The 21,248-nt window shown below is 44.0% G+C and overlaps 2 protein-coding genes across 6 annotated transcripts; one reads left to right on the plus strand and one right to left on the minus strand.

Moving 5' to 3' along the window:
• Window positions 1–986: 986 nt before the first annotated feature.
• Window positions 987–5,622, minus strand: RPL15 (ribosomal protein L15). Of its 2 annotated transcripts, none has more exons than XM_036760896.1 (4): window positions 5,355–5,622; window positions 4,858–5,046; window positions 4,200–4,336; window positions 987–1,346 (listed from the first exon to the last, which is right to left on the minus strand). In XM_036760896.1, exons 2-4 carry the CDS (start codon window positions 5,027–5,029, stop codon window positions 1,041–1,043), a joined length of 615 nt encoding a protein of 204 aa, XP_036616791.1. In that variant the 5' UTR covers window positions 5,030–5,046; window positions 5,355–5,622; the 3' UTR covers window positions 987–1,040. The 2 variants fall into 2 exon arrangements, with proteins under 2 accessions (XP_036616791.1, XP_036616792.1); XM_036760897.1 differs by having other exon boundaries at window positions 4,858–5,041; window positions 5,355–5,398.
• On the plus strand, window positions 5,526–20,629 carry NKIRAS1 (NFKB inhibitor interacting Ras like 1). 4 transcript variants are annotated; one of them, XM_036760899.1, is made up of 4 exons: window positions 5,526–5,771; window positions 15,657–15,765; window positions 17,869–18,110; window positions 20,066–20,629. In XM_036760899.1, exons 2-4 carry the CDS (start codon window positions 15,672–15,674, stop codon window positions 20,306–20,308), a joined length of 579 nt encoding a protein of 192 aa, XP_036616794.1. In that variant the 5' UTR covers window positions 5,526–5,771; window positions 15,657–15,671; the 3' UTR covers window positions 20,309–20,629. The 4 variants fall into 4 exon arrangements, with proteins under 4 accessions (XP_036616794.1, XP_036616796.1, XP_036616795.1 ...); XM_036760901.1 differs by having other exon boundaries at window positions 5,549–5,703; window positions 20,066–20,628; XM_036760900.1 differs by lacking the exon at window positions 5,526–5,771 and adding an exon at window positions 5,853–6,104.
• The last annotated feature ends 619 nt before the right edge of the window (window positions 20,630–21,248 follow it).

Below are 21,248 nucleotides of genomic sequence, written 5' to 3' on the forward strand. Positions count from 1 at the left end.
CTGTATATTAGAAAAAGAAACAACTTCGAAAATTTAACACTTGGGCCAACTAATCTATAGGCAGAAAATACATTTTCACCCAGGGATCTTTTCCAAACTAGAATCAAGTACATAAAGCACTTTATATCTAGTACCTGTGATTTCTAAGCACTTGATGAATTCCAGAAGCGTACATGAATTAAATCCTTTCATTCTCTTTGCTCCCCTTCTGCCAAAGAATATATAATAAAAGCACCGATCATCAAGCTTTTTGAAAACTTGGGTTCACCCAAGAAGCTATTCTATGGAAGCCCACAGTAGTTACATTGCAGGGCAGGGGTTGTAATACCCCTGTGGAACATCTGACCACCTGTCATTTAGCAAATGATTTCACACAGAACCTTGAACGCAGCTATTTAAAATCAATTACTACAAGCTACAATTTAGACATCACCTTAATAATTTGACCCTAAGTATCCTAGAATTTCATCTAATCTCTTGCAGCCTGTCATTTCCATGTAGGCCCCTCCCAGTGAAGAGCTGACCATCACAGAACGCTGCTTGCTCTAAAGCTTCAGTGAGGACTTGAATCTGGGTCTTTTATCCAAGGCCAGCTGTCTATGCTCTTTTCTGTAATTGTAAAAACTTAACTTCTGGTGCCAATTCTTAGATGACTTTTTCTAATGCATTAGGGGGAAAAAATCCATTCAAATAATAACATTACATTTCTGATACTTTCCTTTACCTTTTGGTAGGATTCCGTATTACAGACTCAGTTTCAACTTAGGGTCATAAATTAAAATAGCATGGCAGTATGTTGCCATAATTATCAAGTTTAGGTTGCAATACACCTATCAGTTAAATCTGCATAATGAGTGAATTAGTTTTCTTCAAAGATTTGGCCACAAAGTTTACATTTTCCACAATTACTGCCTTTTGTTAACCCTTATCATCTGGCAATCCCTTTATGATACCTACATTTTGGACACATCGAAGACAACATAACATTGTCACAAATGTCATTTATTAAACACTTAAGTTTACAAATTAATGTGCACCAATTAGCGGTATCGATGTAGTTGGAGAGTATTGCGCCTTCTCCAAGCAGCACGACGAGAACCTCCAATGGTATGGTGGAATTTGTGACCCTTTCCAAGACCCCGGCTCTTTCGGCCAGCTGAGGTAAGCCCCCGCATCTCTCTGTGTTTGTGCACTGGCTTGGTGATCCATTGAGTGTCGGGGTTTCGTCTGATAGCTTTATGGAATGGGTCAATAAGAATAACCTCAAAGAATTTGTAGGTTGAATCTTCACCCACCCAGTATGAGTTCAAGACTCTCAGGGCCCCACAGTGGCGGCCAGCACGTTCCTAAAATAGAAGAAAGCGAATGTTAAAAATCCAATTCCTGTATTTTTACTGGAGATGCTTACAAGACACAGTGCTAAAACAGTACAGTCTAAAGCCTGTAAAAAAAAAAATAACCAACACACACAGACAGACCAGAACACACTGTTCAAGGAACACCTACATACTATGTATCCCCAGAAAAATAGGTCCTTGGGAAGAGCGGAAGGTAGTTCTTCTATCATAGTACTTAGCGATAACTGCTTAACCAATGTCTACTGAAGTAACTGGTATTATGCTCAGGGAGGCAGTGTATGTAAAACTACCATCACACTTCTACAAGATTGTTTTCCAATGTGTGTTGCTTCTGTGCAGTCTTAAGGGAAAGGGAGATGTAAACCAAGATAACAAAAATATCCAAAGTAACTTTTTATCCCCCATAAGAAAAAAAGGTGTCATAGTATCATAATTAAGAGTTGGAATCAGCTTTAGAGTAGTCTAATCCAACTCCTGGGAAACTGAAGCTGCTCAGTCATCTGTCCCCCACTGCTTTCCTTGTCTCCTCCAAGACTAAGCTTACGCCCTAACTTGTACAGGAAGTATTTCCTAGGACCACCAGCTACTGAGTGCCCTCCGAAATGGCCTTCCACCTCCTGATCAGATGGAGGATGCACCTCAGTCAGGTTCATCATTATGTGGGAAGGTTGTCTTGTTTTTCCCCCAACCTTTGTATCCAATAGAAAGCACTGAAATGCTTGTTGCCTGCTGAGTGCTGCTGGGTCACTGGACTCAACTCCAGCGCTCTTTCACTAAAACATAACGCTTCCCAATTTGTGACAAAACGGTGAAAATTAAGCAAAGCACCAAGGGAGAATAAGCATATCATCCAATGTGCTTATTAGATATGCCACATGTCATCTGATCCTCATAGCAACCCTGGGAAGTAGGTGCTATTATGATTCCCATTTGACAGTTGAGGAAACTGAGGCAAGGGAAAATTAAATGAGTTGCCCAGGGGTCACAGAGACAGGAAGTGTCTGAGGCCAGATTTGAACTCTGATCTTCCTGATTCCAGAACCAGAACTCTACCTCCTCCACACCCCCCTCACCTGTCTCTGGGTTCCCAGGTTAGAATACCTAGCTTCAGGTCACTAAATGCCCCAGGGATTGTTTAGAGTACACCCATGAAACTTCCACAAAGCCTAAGCTTGACCTAGTGCTGAACTTTATTGATGACTTGCTTCCCAACACTTAGGGGTGTGACCCTGGGTCACCTAAATCTTATTTTCTTGCCAACAGCCCTCCCCCCTCCCCTTTCAGGGGGGGAAAATTAAATCAACACTACCATTGCTAAGGAAAAGGGTGTGTTATTTGATTCTTCTGGCTTCTCCCACAATTTAAAAATCCCTTTTCTGGCCCAGATCCACTCTAAATTCATTTTCAAGGTAAGTTCCTTGAGGGCAGGACTGATTTGCTGTGTTATCTCCAGGGCTTAGAACAAAGTTTGGTTCAAAAGAATCAACAGATGCATAAAGGACTTATATATAAATGCTTTAAGGGTTTGCTGAACATAAACTGACAACAGCAGATCCCTTAGGAAAAACTAGTAGAGCTATTAAGTGTGTATGATGAGGATGTTATGGTGATGGTGGGTTTTATGGTAACTGCAAAACAAAAGACTAGTGGTTTTCCATACCATAAATAACAAAACTAATATAGACCTAGAACATATGCCTCCTGTTAACACATCCAACTCTTCCCAATCGAAAACAAAAAATTTTGAGTATAATCTGTTTTTAACTTTTAGCAATCAAACTGCAATCAGTAAAGGCTTCCAGAAAGATAGTCTCTGCCTCTGCCCTCAAGGGGTTTACCACCTAATGAGGTAATCTAAGGGTACGGTTAGAATTAAGTTCTTTTGGCCATTACAGCTTTTCAAAGTACCATCAAAACAATTTCTAAGATATTTCTGCAGTTGGATTAGTTTTGTTTGTGCAAAGTTCTGTTCAAGTCTGAAGTTAAGAGCCGTAATATTTAATGAGTCCCCACTCCTGAGCTTATGAATAAATAAATGCCTTTAACTCTTCAAGTTCCACCTACCCCTGTCATGCATTAATAATCTTTCCATACCAACATTTATGCCAATTATTAAGATTGATGTTAAAGCTGAACATGAGTAACAGTTCATCTCTTCTCAACAGCCAATAAGCACTATTAAGCATCTCCTATGTACTTGCCATGTGCACTAGGGATGAAAAGAAAAGCAAAAAAACCTGTCCTTGCTCTCAATCTTAGTCTAACGAGAGACAAGCTTTGCACAAGATACATACAGGGATAAAATGATAATCAACAGAAGGAAGACACTGGGTATACACTTTTTCTCAGGAAAACCTAAGGGCTTCTCAACCTTTTTTGTGACATGTTTAACACCCATAGCAATCTGGAGAAGCCTATGGATTCTCAGAATGTGTTATTGCTTACACTTCTAATTGAAGGAAATACTAAATTAAAGTTAAAGGCTACTGAAAATAAAAATTTAATTTTCTCCCTCTCATCCAATTCATTGGCCCTAAGTTAAGCACCTTTGGCCTAACCAGCTGACACCCATATACTATCTTTCAGTACCCAAATTCCACGGCATTTCTTTTGAAGGATATCTTAATGGCAATTTTAGTTCTGAGCTTGTTGAAAATGCCCTGTAGAAAAGCAAACCACGACCTCTGAAGCTCACAGTTAACTAACTTCAGAGTCACACAGCTCATGCTAAGGCTTGGACAGACCTGAGCCCAGGTGTTCTGCCTCAGTTGAAACAGGATTATTTCATCACACCATATTGTTTTTCATCTCCAAAAGAACTACTAGTTTACTAAGTCTTACTTCTGCTACAGACTGAAGGCTCCTGGCAAACTTCAGCTGATTGACGCCATGATGCACGGGTTTACCGTAGGTTGCACCCTTGGGAACTGGACGCTTCCGGCCACCACGGCGAACTCGGATACGGTAGATGACATAACCTAAAACGAACAAGGTTTTTCTAAAACGGAAGCTATCACAGCCAGCTGCCTGTAAACCTCCCCCGCCACAACAAAGATTTACATGCCTCAACCTCGAGTCAATTGTTAAAAATCAGAGACTAAATTATATCAGAAATTACTCTTCTGGGCACAGGAATACCTTAACTTGCATGAGGCTTTCCAGTTAGGTGGGCATTATACTATTTTGTCAAAGAGTAAAGAGAGGCTCAGTGGAGTCAAGTGACAGAATCTACCCGCGCCTCTTAACCCGATGCTCTACTATGACATAGTAGGAGTTCTCGAACTCGAAATGGTAAAAGCAAATCACCTAAGACACCGAAGGTAAATAACTGGAATGAAATACGCCCAGCCTCCCCCGGAATCTCTGCATGGACTCCCTGGGCTCCAAGCTGAAAAGCACCATGCTCCCTGCCTACGCTCTTTCGACATTCGTGCAAAGGCAGGGCCAGGTGAGCAGGCCCCTTTCCCGAGTCCCGTCCCGCCCCTGCCCGCGCCGTCACCTTGCTTGGCCTTGTAGCCCAGCCTGCGGGCTTTGTCGGGTCTGGTGGGCCGCGGCGCGCGATGCAGCGCTGATAGCTGGCGGTACTGCCAGCAGCGCACGCGCAGCAGGAACCGCATGACATCCGACTGCTTCTTCCTCCACAGCTCCTGAATGTACTTGTATGCCCCCATCCTGGCTCACGCCTATCCTGCAAGAGAGCGCGCCCGCCTCACAACCGCGTTCCTGGAAGGCTCACCGGCCGCAGGCCCGAGTGTGCCCGGCCGGCGCCGAGAGTCGGCGGGCCGGCGGCGTCGCCTCCCCGGCTCCGGCCCAGTCTCCCCCCCGCCCTGCCACCGAGGCCTCCTCTCCCCGCTCCCGCTGCCCCGGGCCCCGACCAGGGCCCTCATCACGCGGCACACGGGCCGAGGCCCCCGGGCGCATGGGGCCCGGGTTCGGATGGCCCAAGAAAAGGGCAGATTACAAGCGGATGGCCACAACGCCGCAAACGCTGCCTACCTGCCTGATGGCTGCCGCCGACCGGAAAGGAAGAGTCTGCCTTCCCACAATCCTTTATGGGTTCTTCCTCTCCACAAACCCTCTTTCCGGCTCAGGCATTGGGCGGGCGCACAGCCTCATGGGAATCGTAGTCCTGGAGGCCTCGGAGGGGGCGGGACGGAGGCTCGGCCTACACGAAGGGGAGGAGCCGGGGATGGCAGTGCCTGCCCCGAACGCTTCTCCTCCTGAGGGGCACCCCGGGCGGCTCTTGCTCCGCTGTTCCCTCTCTGGTCGGAGCATGCTCGGCGCCGCTCCAGAGGGGCAGTCGAGAGCCTAACGTACGGATCCCGCTGGGGCGGGGGAGGGGCGGGTAAGCCCGAACTGTGCCGGCGAGAGGACGCATGCGCGGCATCCCCGGCTCGGCCCCTCTCCGGGCAGGTAACGCAGGGAATAGAGCGTGCTTCCCTCGGCCTGTAGACGGGGAGGGAAGGGGGCGCCTCTCCCTTGTTGGGGCAGGGCGAGTACCGCTTACCCCGCCTCACCCCCTCAGCACCCTGCACCCCTATCCTCACCTCGGGAGGACCTGGGGGCGGGGGCGAGGTACGAAGAGCTCTGACGGAATCGTGACCCTGCCGGGCCACCGTCTCTCGCAACCCCCTCACCCCCGCCCGAGGGGCTCTCCTTGCACTTCCCAACCCCCCGGGCAAGGAGTTGGGGGCGGGGCACCCCCCCCTCCAGCTGCTTCGGAAACCCACCCCTGTCGTGGACCGGGTGAGCTAGTCCGGGCGGTTTCCCGGGCAACCCCCTTCCCCCGCGGAGAAGCGCCGACAGCGGGGGTCTGGGTTCGAGTCCCGGCTCTGCCTCCTGACTCCCCGGGAGCTTGGGAGAGTCCAATTCTTTAGGTCGGTGGCTAGGGCCTGGAGTCAGCAGGACACTGCCCCAGCGCGACCCTGGGCAGGTCCCCCTTCCATCCGCCTCAGTTTCCCCTTCCGAGAAATGGGGACAATAAGAGCCCCTCCCCCGCGGTGGGCTGTGAGGATCGCGTGAGATGAGGACAAAAGGAGGACGCTTATCCGCAGTTTGGGCCCTTCCAGTAACGAGGTCCCCTGGGGATAGACCGCTCGAGGTTTCCGCCCAAAGCCGCGGGGTGCCTCGGGGGCTCGGAGCCAAACCTCTGGAGCCTGCCCCTTGTTTGGGAGACGCCGAGGTTAAAAGCAGGGCAATGCCCAGGACGCCTGAAGGGCATTTGAAATGATCCGTACACGCGCGCACCGGGCATAGAATAAGGATGCTTCTCATCCCTCGGAAGTTCTCCTTTGGAGTTGTTAGATTTTCCTGCCACATAAAAAACGGGGACGGTCTTAGTGTTGTCAGTAAAAGGGCCGCGTGCCGTAGAAACGGGAACCACGCGGGCGGTGGGGGGCCGAGGATCGCCTCCGCGGTTTAATAGCGCGCTCCCCCACGCGCTGTGCCCTTAGGCTGTATATCTTAGGTGACCCATACTTCTGCTGCCGTTCCTTCTCCCCACCATCCGAGCCGTCTCATACCGGTGTGAGACGGGAGGGCCAGGGCAAAGTGAAGACTCGATTTGGAGTCATAGGACCTGGATTCAAATGATGACTGCTACTTTCTGTGCCAGGAGGCAATTCGATTCTCCCCGCCGGCCTTCAGATTCCTCACCTGTAAAGGAACTGGGCTGATGCTATCTCAAGTTGATTCCGGCTCTGGAGCCCATGATTCTGTGAATATGATGTCCGTTTGATGCATTTTGGAATTAAAAAGTTTTTAAAGATTTCGTGTTAGATGAGTATTTTAAATGTTGTTTCAGTCAGTAAGAATTATGCTGTTGAGCGTGGCTTCCCGTAATTAGAGTATTGAAGTCCGTATACATAGGAAATTGAGTATTTTACATGATTACGTTTTGTAACCCAAAAGGGCAGGATTTAGTTACTTAGGTCAGACTGAACTCTGTGTCCTTTTCAGATCTCACTGTTTTCACTTGGTAGATTGTGGCCACTGTATAGTAATACATTATTTAAAAGAACTTTTTAAAATTATCTTAACAAACGTGAATATTTCTGGATGCAAAGAATAGAAAAGGAGGATTGCATATGAAACAGGGTCTCTTAAGTATAGCTTCTTCTTTCTAAAGTGTATATTACATTAACCTGGTAGAGCCAACAGGGCCGTGCTTGTCCATATTCCTTTCTCAGTGTGCTTCTGCCTTTGTTTTAAAAATGTTTTATTGACACTTTGTTTCTGCATGACTAGCACTCTCCCCCCGGATTCATTACTTTGATGGAGCCCTGGCTCCTTCCTCCGGGACAGGATAGTGCAGGGTGGGGAACCTGCCGCCTGGAGACCACATGTGGCCTCCTTGGGTTCCAGGCCTCGGGATAGAGGAAGAGATTTAAAGTTGAGAGAGATCTCTCGTACAGATGAGGAAACTGAGGCCCAAGAAGGGGGATGGCTCACTCAAAGTCAGGAAATAATGACGTAGCAAGAGCCTTCCCCAGATCATCCTACTGCCAGCAAGTTCCTGTCCGCTTGCCATGACTCTCTCTTACTGGGGGCGCTCTGAATCGGCCACCTAATCCTCGTGAAACTCACTGTATTTTCTGAAAGATGCTGATAATAGTACTTACGCTGCCTTTCCCCTAGGGGTGTTACTAGTATCAAATTAGGTAATATATGCAAAGCTCTTTGTAAACCTTAAAGCATATAAATGCTGAGCTTAGCTATTGTAAGTTTTTTTGGGGGGGTGGGGAGGAGAGAGAATGGGATCCTGGACTCAAACTCAAATATAAACAGATTCCTGCAGGCTGTATACTGATTTAGAAAACCACAAATTAATGTTATGTTGCATCTTGATTTATTTTGTTAAACATTTCCCAATGACTTTTTAATCCAGTTCTGCTGAATTTGACACCTCTGCTGGGAATTCCTGATGAGGAAATTGCTTTTACTACTTGTTAAAATTTAATTTTTCAGTTAATAAGTATTTGTTTTCTCTCCTTCCCACCCCTAGTTAAAAAGAAAAAAGAGCCATTGCTATATTTATGCACAGTGAGGCAAACCATTCCATAGTATCCAAAAATGTATCTCTGTTTTGCATCTTGAATCCATAAGCACTCTGTCAGAAGGAGGGTTGCTTGCTTCATGAGTCTCATGGAATCATGGATGGTCTTTGTGTCAATCAGTGTTCTTGGGTCTTTGACAGTTGGCTTTGCGGTGTTGTCACTGTATCCATTGTTCCCTTGAGTTTGCTTTGCTCTTTTTGGCTTACTTTTCTCATTTACATTTCTTATGGCATAATATTCCTAGACATTCATATATCTTAATTTTATGATATAAAATTCAAAAGGGAAACAGTTAATTGGGGGAAAAGTCTATGCAACTAATTTCTCTAAAGATTTCATTTCTGTGATGTATAAGGAATTGATGGAAATGTCTAAGAGTCAGGCCATTCCCTGCAGTGGTCATATGAACAGGCAGTTCCCCAAGGAAGAAATACAAGCTATCCACAGCTATAGGAAAAAATACTACAAATCGCTCATGTTTTGAGAAGTGTAGATTAAAGCAACTCTGAGGTTATACCTTGGCTTATACCCACTGTATTGGCAAAGATGGCAAAAAAGGAAAATGACCAGTTAGAAGAGATGGAGTAGAACAGGCACATTGATGCTCTGTTATTAAAACTTTGAATTGGTACAGCCAGTCTTGGAAGCAATTTGTCATTATGCCCGAGTCACTAAATTTTATTATGCTTTGACTTAGCCACAGCCCACTAGGTCATACCCAAAACCATCCAGGAGAGAGAAAAAGACCCACATGTACAAAAATATTTCTGTCAGCCCTTTTCAGTGGTGAAGGACTGGACCAGTGGCACCCGACCCCCACCCGAGGGGCAAGGAGGGGCTTCACTTGGTGTGAAACTCTCACTGCAGATCAACATCTATTCTGTAATTGAAGTCTTTTAGACTTTAAGTGATGGCACTGCCCTTACAAACGAGGCCTGGCTGACTTCAAAGCCAGCTCCAGCTTCTTGGCTAAACTGCCTCATTTATTGTCATGAACAATTGTGGTATCACCTTTCCTTTTGAGCAACTTAATCCCTTTCAAATACCCACATTTTAAGTAATTTGATTGGAAATTGGCTTTTTATAGGCTTTGTAGTTTTCACACTTGGTAAACTGTAATTTCTAACTTCTGTCTGCTTTCTGGGTTCTTGCCCTCAGTTATACCCATCCCTTTAATCTTCTGTGGTCTGGGAATCCAGATAACTAAACTAATTGGAATTGTGCATGAAGCAAGAATCAATAAATCCTGGGCACTTTTGCTATGAAGTAAAAGTACGTGGGGTTTATGACGGTGATTTGAACTGCTCATTGGCATTTTCTGCTGTTCCCAGATTCAGGCTCTGTTCTACAGTCTAGATAGTTGAGGTGGCCTAATTGGGTAAGTGTCTTTCAAACAAATGAGGTGTTACTCCAAAAAAAGATGTAAACTTGATTCCTCTATGTCATGTTTAATATTTTGAAAGCCTTACTTTTACAGAGGGAACCAAAGGAGGAACTTTTTTTTAATAGTGAGTTGGCTACACTTGACAATTCATTTGTCCATTGACAAAATATTAACTTTAAAAATAACTTCCGAACTCAAAATTTTTTAAAATGAATGTTAAAAGTTGTCTTTACATGTAACTGTGGGAAAACAAAGTATTGTTTTTTAAAAAAAGAGGAAAACCAAATAACCAACATCAAAAATAAAAAGGGTGAATTCACCACAAAATAACATAAAATGTAATCATTGACTAATAAAATAAAAATTAAAACTTCAGAGACATGTATCTTTTGTGGAAAGTAAGATTCATTAGCTGCTTCCTCTTGCCTCTGTATTGGTAATTAAGGTGGGACTTTTTTTTTTTAACTGTTTCAGAATGCTAAATTAAGTGTCTTTGATTGAGTCTTACTAGGTACCAAGCTCCAGGCACACACCCTTTTGCTAATTGAGTATAAAGCCCCAGGTTCATGCCCTTTTGCTGATTAGGTGTGAATCCTTTGAGCCCTGCACTGAGTATAAAAGCTCAAAAGTTGATGTTCTGTCTGGCGGCTCTCAGTCACTGGAAGAGTGGTGCAGGACTCTGGGCAGCCTCTTTAAAGCTTGTGAACCCAGATGTTGATGCTTTTCTGGTAACTATGATTTGTACTTGCTCTTAGGTTCAGGTTGTTGGCTTTTCCTCCTGAACTAAGTGAATGATATTTGTATGTTGGATTAAAGTAAGATTGTTAGCCCCTTAACGTTGCTTTCCTTAGTAAAGCAGATCAAAGACCCTGTGTTAGCGGTCTTCTGTGTGCTGGTTGTTGTTGGTTTTACACAGCCACAGTAGCTGCTAGCAAGATTGTTGCTACACCCTCATCCTTTTTTCCCCTTTGAACATGTTATATCTGGATCCTTTTAGCTAGGGGAAGTGAGGGTGAAATTAGGATATGTGATTTATTTGATTAGCATTAATTTCTATTAAGGGAATTGTTTTTTATTGTCAATGGATTTTAATTCTAGCAGAGTGATGTCCTTTGAGCCTTTTCTGTTTTACTTTCTCAGCATTGGCAAGCTATTTAGAAATAGGAATGTTTAAAACTTTGGCTTTGTGTACAAAATGAAAGGTGAAAAAAGTGTTTTCTCCAGGTTGACTATTTACTTTTTAAAGAGTTGAATTGTGAAACTGGCTTGGTTTTTGATTCATGGAGAAACAGCGTTCTATGTATTTTTCTGACTAGTTGTTTCCCGACTTCTAAGAGACTCCAGGCCTTAGCCTAAAAGGGCCAGGGTCTCCCATTGCAGCCGGAGTCATCCCCAGTCATCCTGATGAATATCAGGCCACTGGACCCAGATGGCTCTGGAGGAGGAAGTGAGGCTGGTGACCTTGCACAGCCCTCCCTCACTCAAATCAGTCAACTGCAACTCACATCATCATTTCCCTGATGTCATGGTCCTTTTCAAAAATGAAGGACAAACACAACAAGAGACCCTAGTGTTTAGCAATCAAGTATTTAAAAAAAATTATAAGAATTCTGAGAAAGAAGGGTTAGTACTTAATAGATGCTTCTGGGATGAAACTTAGACCTTGTACCAACTAGAGGGAGAGATAGGAAATAACGATAGGAATTTAAATTTAGATTGCAAAATCTCCTAATAAGGACCTTACCACTTTGTCTTTTTGGTGGCAATATTCTTCCTTTCCCTCTGAGTTTTTAAATTTAAATTCAAGCAGTACAGTGAAAAACCTTTATTAAAATAATGACCTGTGGGGACAGAGCCAAGATGGCAGCTGGAAAGCAGGGACTTGCGTGAGCTCCCACCCAGGTCCCTCCAAACACCTAAAAAAATGGCTCTGAACAAGTTCTAGAGCTGCAGAACCCACGAAATAGCATAGGGAAGCAGGGCTGCAGCCCAGGACAGCCTGGATGGTCGCTGGGTAAGGTCTATCGCGCCGTGCCCAGACCAACCAGACTGGGAGCCGGGCAGAACAGGCCCTAGCACCCTGAATCAGTGCGCTGTGGCAGTTACCAGACTTTGCAACCCACAAACACCAAAGACAACAGAGAAGGTTAGTGGGAAAAGCTGCTGGGACAGAGTGAAAGGAGTTCTTGGTTCAGCCGCTGCCCCAGGGGCAGCAGAGGTGGTGCAGCTCTGACAGAACTACAGCTGCAGTTGCTTCCAGCCCCAGGCCCACCTGGTGGGAGGAATTAAGTGGCAGATCAGAGCAGGAGTGCAGAGCCAGCTTAGATCTGAGTCCAGGTCTGGGTTGGTGGTTCTTGGGGGAGGAGTAGTGCTGGTGTGGCAGAGCTTGCTGTATAGAAATGGCTCTGAAAACAACGGCACAGCCCCTCAAGCTTGGGACAAAGTACTCTCTACAAGCAGTCATACCTTGATGAAAAACTCAAGGGTCAAGTAAGTTGGCTGGGAACGTGGCCAGGCAGCGAAAATGGACTCACATTCAGACTCAGACTTTGGAATCTTTCTTTGGTGACAAAGAAAACCAAAACATATAGCCAGAAGAAGTCAACAAAGTCAAAGAGCCTACATCAAAAGCCTCCAAGAAAAACATGAATTGGCCTAGGAAGCTCAGAAAGGATTTGGAAAAGCAAGTTAGAGAAGTAGAGGAAAAATTGGGAAGAGAAATGAGAGTGATGTGAGAAAACCATGAAAAACAAGTCAGTGACCTAAAAAAAAAACTGAAGAAAATAACAACTTAAAAAATAGACTAACTCAAATGGCAAAAGCATTCCAAAACGCCAATGAGGAGAAGCATGCCTTGAAAGGCACAATTAGCCAAATGGAAAAGGAAATCCAAAAGACCACTGAAGAAAATACTACCTTAAAAATCAGATTGGAGCAAGTGGAAGCTAGTGACTTTATGAGAAATCAAGATCTTATAAAACAGAACCAAAGGAATGAAAAAGTGGAAGATAATGTGAAATATCTCATTGGAAAAACCACTGACCTGGAAAATAGATCCAGGAGAGATAATTTAAAAATTATTGGACTACCTGAAAGCCATGATCAAAAAAAGAGCCTGATATCATCTTTCAAGAAATTATCAAGGAGAACTGCCCTGATATTCTAGAGCCAGAGGGTAAAATGGAAATTGAAAGAATCCACTGATTGCCTCCTGAAAAAGATCCAAAAAAGAAAACTCCTAGGCATATTGTGGCCAAATTCCAGAGCTCCCAGATCAAGGAGAAAATACTGCAAGCAGCCAGAAAGAAACAATTTGAGTATTGTGGAAACAAAGCCAGGATAACACAAGATCTAGCAGCTTCTACATTAAGGGATCGAAGGGCTTAGAATATAATATTCTGGAGGTCAGTGGAGCTAGAATTAAAACGAAGAATCACCTACCCAGCAAAACTGAGTATCATGCTACAAGGCAAAATATGGATTTTCAATAAAATAGAGGACTTTCAAGCTTTCTCAGTGAAAAGACCAGAGTTGAATAGAAAATTTGACTTTCAAACACAAGAATCAAGAGAAGCATGAAAAGGTAAACAAGAAAGAGAAATCATAAGGGACTTACTAAAGTGGAACTGATTTTTTTTTTTTACATTCCTACATGTAAAGATGATGTGTATAATTCATGAGACCTCAGTATTAGGGTAGCTGAAGAGAATAAACATATATAGATAGACAGAGGGTACAGGGTGAGTTGAATATGAAGGGATGATATTTAAAAAAAAATAATCAAATTAAGGGATGAGAGGAATATATTGAGAAAGGGAGAGATGGAATGGGGTAAATTATCTTGCATAAAAGTGGCAAGAAAAATCAGTTCTGTAGGAAGGGAAGGGGCGGCAGGTGAGAGGGAATGAATGAATCTTGCTCTTATAATTGACCTGAGGAGGAAATAACATACACACGCAATTGGGTATCTTACCCCACAGGAAAGGAGGAAGGAGATAAAAAGGTGGGGATGATAGAAGGGAGGGCAGATGGGGGAGGAGGTAATCAAAAGCACTTTTGAAAAGGGACAGGGTCAAGGGAGAAAATTGAATAAAGGGGGATAGGATAGGAAGGAGTAAAAGTCTTTCACAACATGAGTATTGTGGAAGGGTTTTGCATAATGATACACATGTGCCCTATGTGGAATTGCTTGCCTTCCTAGGGAGGGTGGGTGGGGAGGGAAGAGGGGAGAGAATTTGGAACTCAAAGTTTTAAAAACAGATGTTCAAAAAAAAATTTTTTTGCATGCAACTAGGAAATAAGATATACAGGCAATGGGGCATAGAAATCTATCTTGCCCTACAAGAAAGTAAGGGAAAAAGGGATGGGGAGGAGTGGGGTGACAGAAGGGAGGGCTGATTGGGGAACGGGGCAACCAGAATATATGCCATCTTGGAGTGGGGGGAGGGTAGAAATGGGGAGAAATTTTGTAATTCAAACTCTTGTGAAAATCAATGCTGAAAACTAAAAACATCAAATAAGTAAATAAATAAATAATCAAAAAAATGACCTGTGACGTTTTGGCTTGGATTTTTCTTTTTTTTTCCTATTGGCTTGTATTCGTTTATGTATACTTTATTACCCCCATCTGCTGCCACCTCCTTGATGAGCTAGATTGGGAAATAGAGAAAAATGAATTGACTCACCCAGTTATCCGTCACCTCCTAACTTCTGCACTGAGCGTTGGCCCACCCTCTCTAGAAGACAGCAAGAAAATTATAGGGGGAAAAGACCCTAATTTTCCAATAGTCAAAGTTGATATCATCCATGCTACTTTCCTATGTAAATGATAAACCCTTTAGGGAGGTAACTTTTTTAGGTGTACACAAAGATGGGAAGAGATGACCTGAGATAGACTAAGCTTTGCTTTTCTTTGGAATATTTATTTGGAATATTCCAATGTTTTTGTTAGCAGGGGAATTGTGTTGTACAATTTAGGCAGGAGTCAGTGAAGCATCTGCCATGTGTTAGGCACTGTGCCAAGTGCTGGGGATAGGCAAAAGTCCTGGGGATAGGGATAAGGCAAAAGATGGTCTCATGGGGGAGATGAGTAATAACTGTAGAAACAAAATGTACACGGGATAAATTGGCGATAATGGACTGAGGGGTGGCAGTAGCCTTAAAGGGAATCACGAAGGCTTCTTGCAGAAGATGGGATTTTAGCTGAGCTAAGGAAGGGCAGTAGGTAGTGGCTTTGTTCCCCATCGCCTTCCAGTCAAGAGAATTTTGAGTGGGCAGTGGTGGAAAGAAATGTGGAGATGCTTCACTTCCTCATTCTTGTGTGAAGATATTTTCTGCCCTTTTAACCAGTGGGAAGAACTTCTTGTAGAGAAGGAAACCTTCTCCCCTTCCTCCTTCCCCTTCCTGAGGTAGCTGCTGAGAGTAGAGTTGGAGGTACGATTACCCTGTCCACCCCCCACTCTCCTCCCACTTCTCTGTAGTTCAACCCACCTAAGCAGTTTTCTAGACCCAAGCTTATGTGGCCCAGCTGAACTATTAGGAGGGTTAACTAGTACCACAGTTATTGAGTCTTTGCTAGACTGCTCTCCAGATTTTTAGCTATACTTTTTTTACCTTTGGAAAAATTTTCCAAGCATTTATGATGAGTAGACAAGCTCTCTTTTCTGTTTTCAGCCTAATCCATGACTGTAATAGGAATTTTTCAGATTAAGTGTGGCAACCATTCCTATATACTCTGAAGTAAAACTATTAAATTTAGTTTCAACAAAATAACATTTTAGCTAAGTTAGCTAACTTCATATTCTCTCCACTTATCTATAATGTTCTTTAATGAAAACAAATGTACTTTTGTCTGTGCAGAATTTGGCAGAAAAGATGGGAAAAGGCTGCAGGGTCGTGGTCTGTGGAGCAGTATCTGTGGGGAAAACGGCGATTTTGGAGCAGCTTCTTTATGGGAATCACATTATTGGTGAGGCTGGTTTCCTTTAGTGGGGCCTGGGCACTACATGAGGCAGTTGGGACTCCTTCCCAAAGTATGCTATTGGAATAAAGACTAGAGGTCATGTCCACAAAGGCTCAAGTCATAGAGAGAAAACTTCATTAGTTTTAATATATGCAACACCTCTAATACTTGGATCATGCCTGAAGTTATCATAGGGCCTTCCAGACACCCTATTTGGGCACTATTTAACTGCTACTGGTAATCAGTGTATACAAGTGGCAGCCACTTTGTCTAGAGCACGTGATGGGGGTTGGGAAGAGAAGGATGGTCAGTGCATTGAGATCAATGAGGAAGGCTCATTAGTAAGAGGATTTAAGCCTGAGATGGGAGATACATCCCAGAACAATAAATTTGTAAGCCAACATATATTTAAGGACATTTGTTCTATGCACTGTGCCAGGTGCTAAAGATATTAGGATAAAGAATGAAATAATCCTTTCTCTCAAGGTATTTGCATTCTTCTCGGGAGACAACTATACACATAGACATAAAATGAATAAATACAAATATGTACAAAGTCATTGAGTATCAGGTAATCCAGAGGGGAAGGCATTAGAAATTGAGAGGCAGCAGTGATGACTTTATGCAGATGATGGTGTTTGAACCAAGAAGGATTTTGAGGTGGATGGAGAGAGGAGACAGGGAGATGGGAGACAGTGTCATGTGTGAGGAACAGAGAGAGGCCAGTTTGGCTGGATGAGAGAGAGAGATGGATGTAGTTGGGGTGAGCTTGTGCATAGGGCTTTAAAAGCGAAACAGAAAAGTTGGTGTTTTCTAGAGGCAACAAAGAGCCTTTGGGGCTGGTGGAGTTGCTTGAGGAAGGTTCTTTTGGTGGCACTATTGTTGGGTGGATTGGAATAGTGAGGGACTTGAGGTACAGAGACCATTGAGAAGGCAGTTTTGGTAATGTCCATGAGCGATGAGGAGGATCTGGACTGGGGCCTAGCCGGGCTGGCTGTGAGAGATGTTGTGAAGGCATCGCTTGGGCATGTGGAGTTAGGGAGAGTAAGGAGGCTCGGTTAGCACTGAGGTTATAGATGTGGGAGACTAGGACAGTGCTGCTACCAGCTGAACAAGGCATGTTTGGAAGGAAGAGCTTGGAAAGGGAGGAGGTCAGGAGTTCAGTTTGGGACATACTAAGTTTGATAGGAAGAGAGACATGTACATTGCAATGACAAGGCAGCCCGAGCGCTGGAGAGGCTGCCCAGCAAGAGTGTGGAGAGCGTCTCAGTCAGACCTTGGGGGGATGCCCACACTTAGCTCCTGAGGTATGGATGTAGGAGCTGGCAGAGGACACAGAGAAGTCACATGGGTAGGAGGAAGACTGGGAGAGAAGAGGGAGCATCCCTGAGGAGGTGGCAGCGGGACTTATGGAAGCACATCCACAAAGAAGGTAGAGGTACTGGGCAGTTTTTATTCATTTTTATTGCAGGGCAGTGGAGGGGGCTGATGGAGGGAGGTCAGAGTGGAAGTGGTGGCTGTCTTGAAAGGAGAGAAGGGTTTGGGGGAAGGGGTTTTTTCTTTCATACATTTCTGCTTTCTGTAGCTATGACTAAGTTTTGAAAGTTATAATACTTTCAAAACTTAGTTTTATTCCAGTTTAGTTCTTTATATTATTACCATCAGTCATGTAACCGATTTTTTGTGTGTAGTAGTGATTCTGGTAGGAACTGCCTGGGTTTTTACCGCTTCTCTCAACACTAGAGTGGGAGCATTTAAAAAGAATGTTTGTGTGCTCTTCAGCATCAGAAAGATTCATGAATTCATCAGTGTTGGATGCACTCTCTCCTGGCACAGAATGTAATCTTCCATATCACTATGGCAGGTTTCAGGAATCACTGTGATCAAACCATTTATGACCTTGTAGCTCTGTTCACTTTGGGTAAATTTGAGATTATTGTCCTTTGGCTGGTCCACACTGGAAGCCTTTCCAAGATAGTAGGATTTGCACTCATAGCTTTGAATCCCCTCCACCTCACAGTGGGATTAGGATATTTTACAAACAATGACATCCTGATAGCAAAAGAAAAATGGAATGATTTACAGTGCGTGTTTTCCATCAAACAACAGGTAAGGAAGACAGTGAAACGGTGGAAGATGTGTATGTGGCATCAGTTGAAACTGACCGAGGGGTGAGGGAGCAGCTGCGCCTGTATGACACCCGGGGCCTGCAGGACGGCGAGGAGCTCCCCAAGCACTACTTCTCCTTTGCCGATGGGTTTGTGCTGGTCTATGCTGTGAACGACATGGAATCTCTTCGGAGGGTGGAGAGCATTAAGAAAGACATAGATAAGTTCAGAGACAAAAAAGAGGTAAGCAGCTTTGTTAGAAGTGCTGAGTGTTTCCCATCCAAATTGTAGGTGGGATTTGTAAAACTAAATTGGACTTTAAAAGATTGTATTATGTGTAACCTCGTCATAAAATAAAAATCTGTTTTTCTTGATAGATTATGAAAGCTGGCACCAGCCACTTGGCCTCATCACTCACCAACTAGTTGCATTTTCTGCCTTCATTCTTTAGTTGAGAGATCAAAACGACTTTTCCTGTTGTCCCATATAGAAAATATGATGTGGCATGATAAGCTACGCTTAACTCCTTTTAGGATGTCAGAAGGGCTGGAGCAGCTACTTTTATCCATGCTGAGCAAGGGGCTTCTTACTGTTTTCATTAGAATAAATATAACTTGTCTCAGAGGCCATCTAGGCTAACGCCTATGTGGAAGAATCCGTACTGTAACACACCCAGCAAACCATATTGTACACATGCAGCTATACCACGGACATTGGCTTACTAAAAGCCTAACATATTGTCACTTTAGAGCTAGGTGTGGCAGGGTTTGGGGAGGGGTGGGGAGCCTGTGGCCTTTTAGGGTCCTTAGGTGCAGCCTCTTGACTGAGTCCAAGTTTTACAGAACAAATCACTTTATTAAGGGGCTTTGTCCTGTGAAGTTTGGATTCAGTCAAAAGGCCACACTTGAGGACCTAGAGGGCCACATGTGGCCTTGATGCTGCAGGTTCCCCACCCCTGGTTTGGGGGGTGGAGAAAACAGAATGGTCTTCCTCCATGTCCAGAGAAGTACATTCTGATAAAGTAGCAAAGTAGGGGGAAAGATAGGAGTTTAAAAGTGAAATGAAATTTATACTCGCTTAGAAGAGTTGGAATCCCGTTCTTCTTGCCCCATCTTTTCTGGAATTCTGCACATTCTTTGACATTTTTTTTTTTGCTTTTTCTGAAGTATGCTCAAACTATTGAAAATAACCAAGACTTTTCAGCCGTTTTTTCTTGGTTTGCTTCCTGGCTTCCAAACAGCTTAAAATTCTTTAAAAAAAAATCACACTGATTAGATTCCATGCTGGTCTTCATTTTCTTCCCTGCTGCTGGCATTGAGGAATTTAAAGGATATGAAGTGTGCCATTGCTGCCGTAAATCCCTGTAATAAAATATTGCTTAGAGAAATTTGAAGTTGTGGCCTAAAATGACTGGTATTTTGGAAATTGCAATGAACTCAATTTTAAGGTGCAAAAAACAACGGCAAATTGTGCTCTTACCTTTTTTTTAAATGACCTCACTACCTTCTCCACTTGGTCACCTCTATTGACTTTTCCCAGTGTTGCCACCTGTGTGCCAGGGAAGGAAGGAGTGGGTAAAGCAAAAGCATGGGATGTCTTGATGGCCTATTGAGCTGGAGCTTTATTCCTTTGTTTCGAACTTATTAATTCCCCAAATATTAGGCATAGCCATACTAAAATTTGTTGTATTTCAGTCAGATAATAGTATTTTGATTCTCTGTGTGACACCTCCATTCTATTACTAGGGATGATCAGTAGTTGGCTGTGACCATGGATTTAAATATTCGTCTCATCTTTCATTAGTACCTGTAACCAAGTTACCTCCAGATACTGATGGGTTATGTACCATGTGGAAAGCTGAAAGCATCAGCAGTGTAATGATGTGGGGGCTGTGAGAAGTTCCCTTTGCCCTTCTCCCAAATACCTCCCTTCCCTCCCTCTGCCTAGAGGGATGCTCCAGTCAGAAAGGCACTACTGCCTGCTGATACCCCATCAATTCTTACCTGTCTTCTTAGTTTCAGGATGAGGTGCGGCCTCAAGAGTAGATGTTTGACTGCCAGAAGGCAGAAGGAACAAGGCTAGGGACCCTGGCGCTTCATGTTTCTGCACTCCCAGGCTGCTTGACAAAAACACTCCTCAGTTTTGTGCTGGGGGAGGTTCGTGGCACAAATTTTATGTATCCTTTTTTTTTCTTTCAGGTGGTAATTGTGGTCTTGGGAAATAAATCTGACTTATCTGAGCAAAGGCAAGTGGATGCTGACATGGCCCAGCAGTGGGCAAGGACCGAGAAAGTGAGACTGTGGGAGGTGAGCGTGACTGATCGGAAAACGCTGATTGAACCATTCATCCTCTTAGCCAGTAAGCTCACCCAGCCCCAGAGCAAGTCAGCTTTCCCCCTGCCTGGGAGGAAGAACAAAGGGAATGCCACCTCAGAGAATTAGCCAGAATGGCAGGAAAATGGCATCTAGGGAAAAATCCGCCTCATTCTCTACTTCTGTTAAGAGTGGGCAGATCGAAAATAATAAGCTATTGCCTTTTCCCCTTAGGAAACAGGTCCAGCCAGGTCTCTAAAAGCACTTTATAAAGTTGGGTTAGAGGGGAAGGGAGAGAACAGGGAAGGGAGATCGCTTACCATTTCAATGTGAAATCATCATATAGGCTGTAAATACAATTTAAGTATTCATTTCAAAGCAGTGTTTTTTAAAAATGATGATGTACTTGTATTAAAGACTATGAAAATAAAATGTGGGTGGCATAAATGCAGCCATGTAGACTTTTGATTTTCCTTTCACCTAAACAAAGATGCCTTAAGGTGACTGAGACCCCCCCTCCCCCGCTTCTCACTGAGAACACTTTAATACATCAGTAACATGATTAACTTGAGGCCTTAAAGTGCCTTACTGCTCTCATTCAAGAAACTTAACCTTTCATGTTTTTCAAATGTTAAACTAGTGTAGTGTAACAAAAGCAGTGCTAGGGGTTGTTACCTCTTGATTGAGGCCATCTCTACAGTCACAACTCAAGTCAGCTCTTGATTTTACCACTGGCAACAGCAGGATGCATGGGCATTAGGTAGAGATAGGGCACCTCTGGGGGTATGTGTACTGTGTACACACACACACACCCCAAACCCAACCACCCACACTCTCACTCTATATTACAGTGGAGAATCAGGGTTGCTTTCACCCTGGGGCTACCCTCTTGCCTTCTGTTCCTTTGTCAGCTACCTCCCAGTTACCCTGTTCAAGAGCATGGGTGGTGGGAGATACTAACTCTGGAGAACTTAATAACCGGGGTGGATGGGAGAAAAGGCCTAATTACTGTGGCTGAGGTAGATTTCATGAGTAAAGAGCAAAATTAAGATTCTAAAAATATTTTCAA

Source organism: Trichosurus vulpecula, chromosome 5, assembly GCF_011100635.1.
Source record: "Trichosurus vulpecula isolate mTriVul1 chromosome 5, mTriVul1.pri, whole genome shotgun sequence".
Taxonomy (NCBI): domain Eukaryota; kingdom Metazoa; phylum Chordata; class Mammalia; order Diprotodontia; family Phalangeridae; genus Trichosurus; species Trichosurus vulpecula.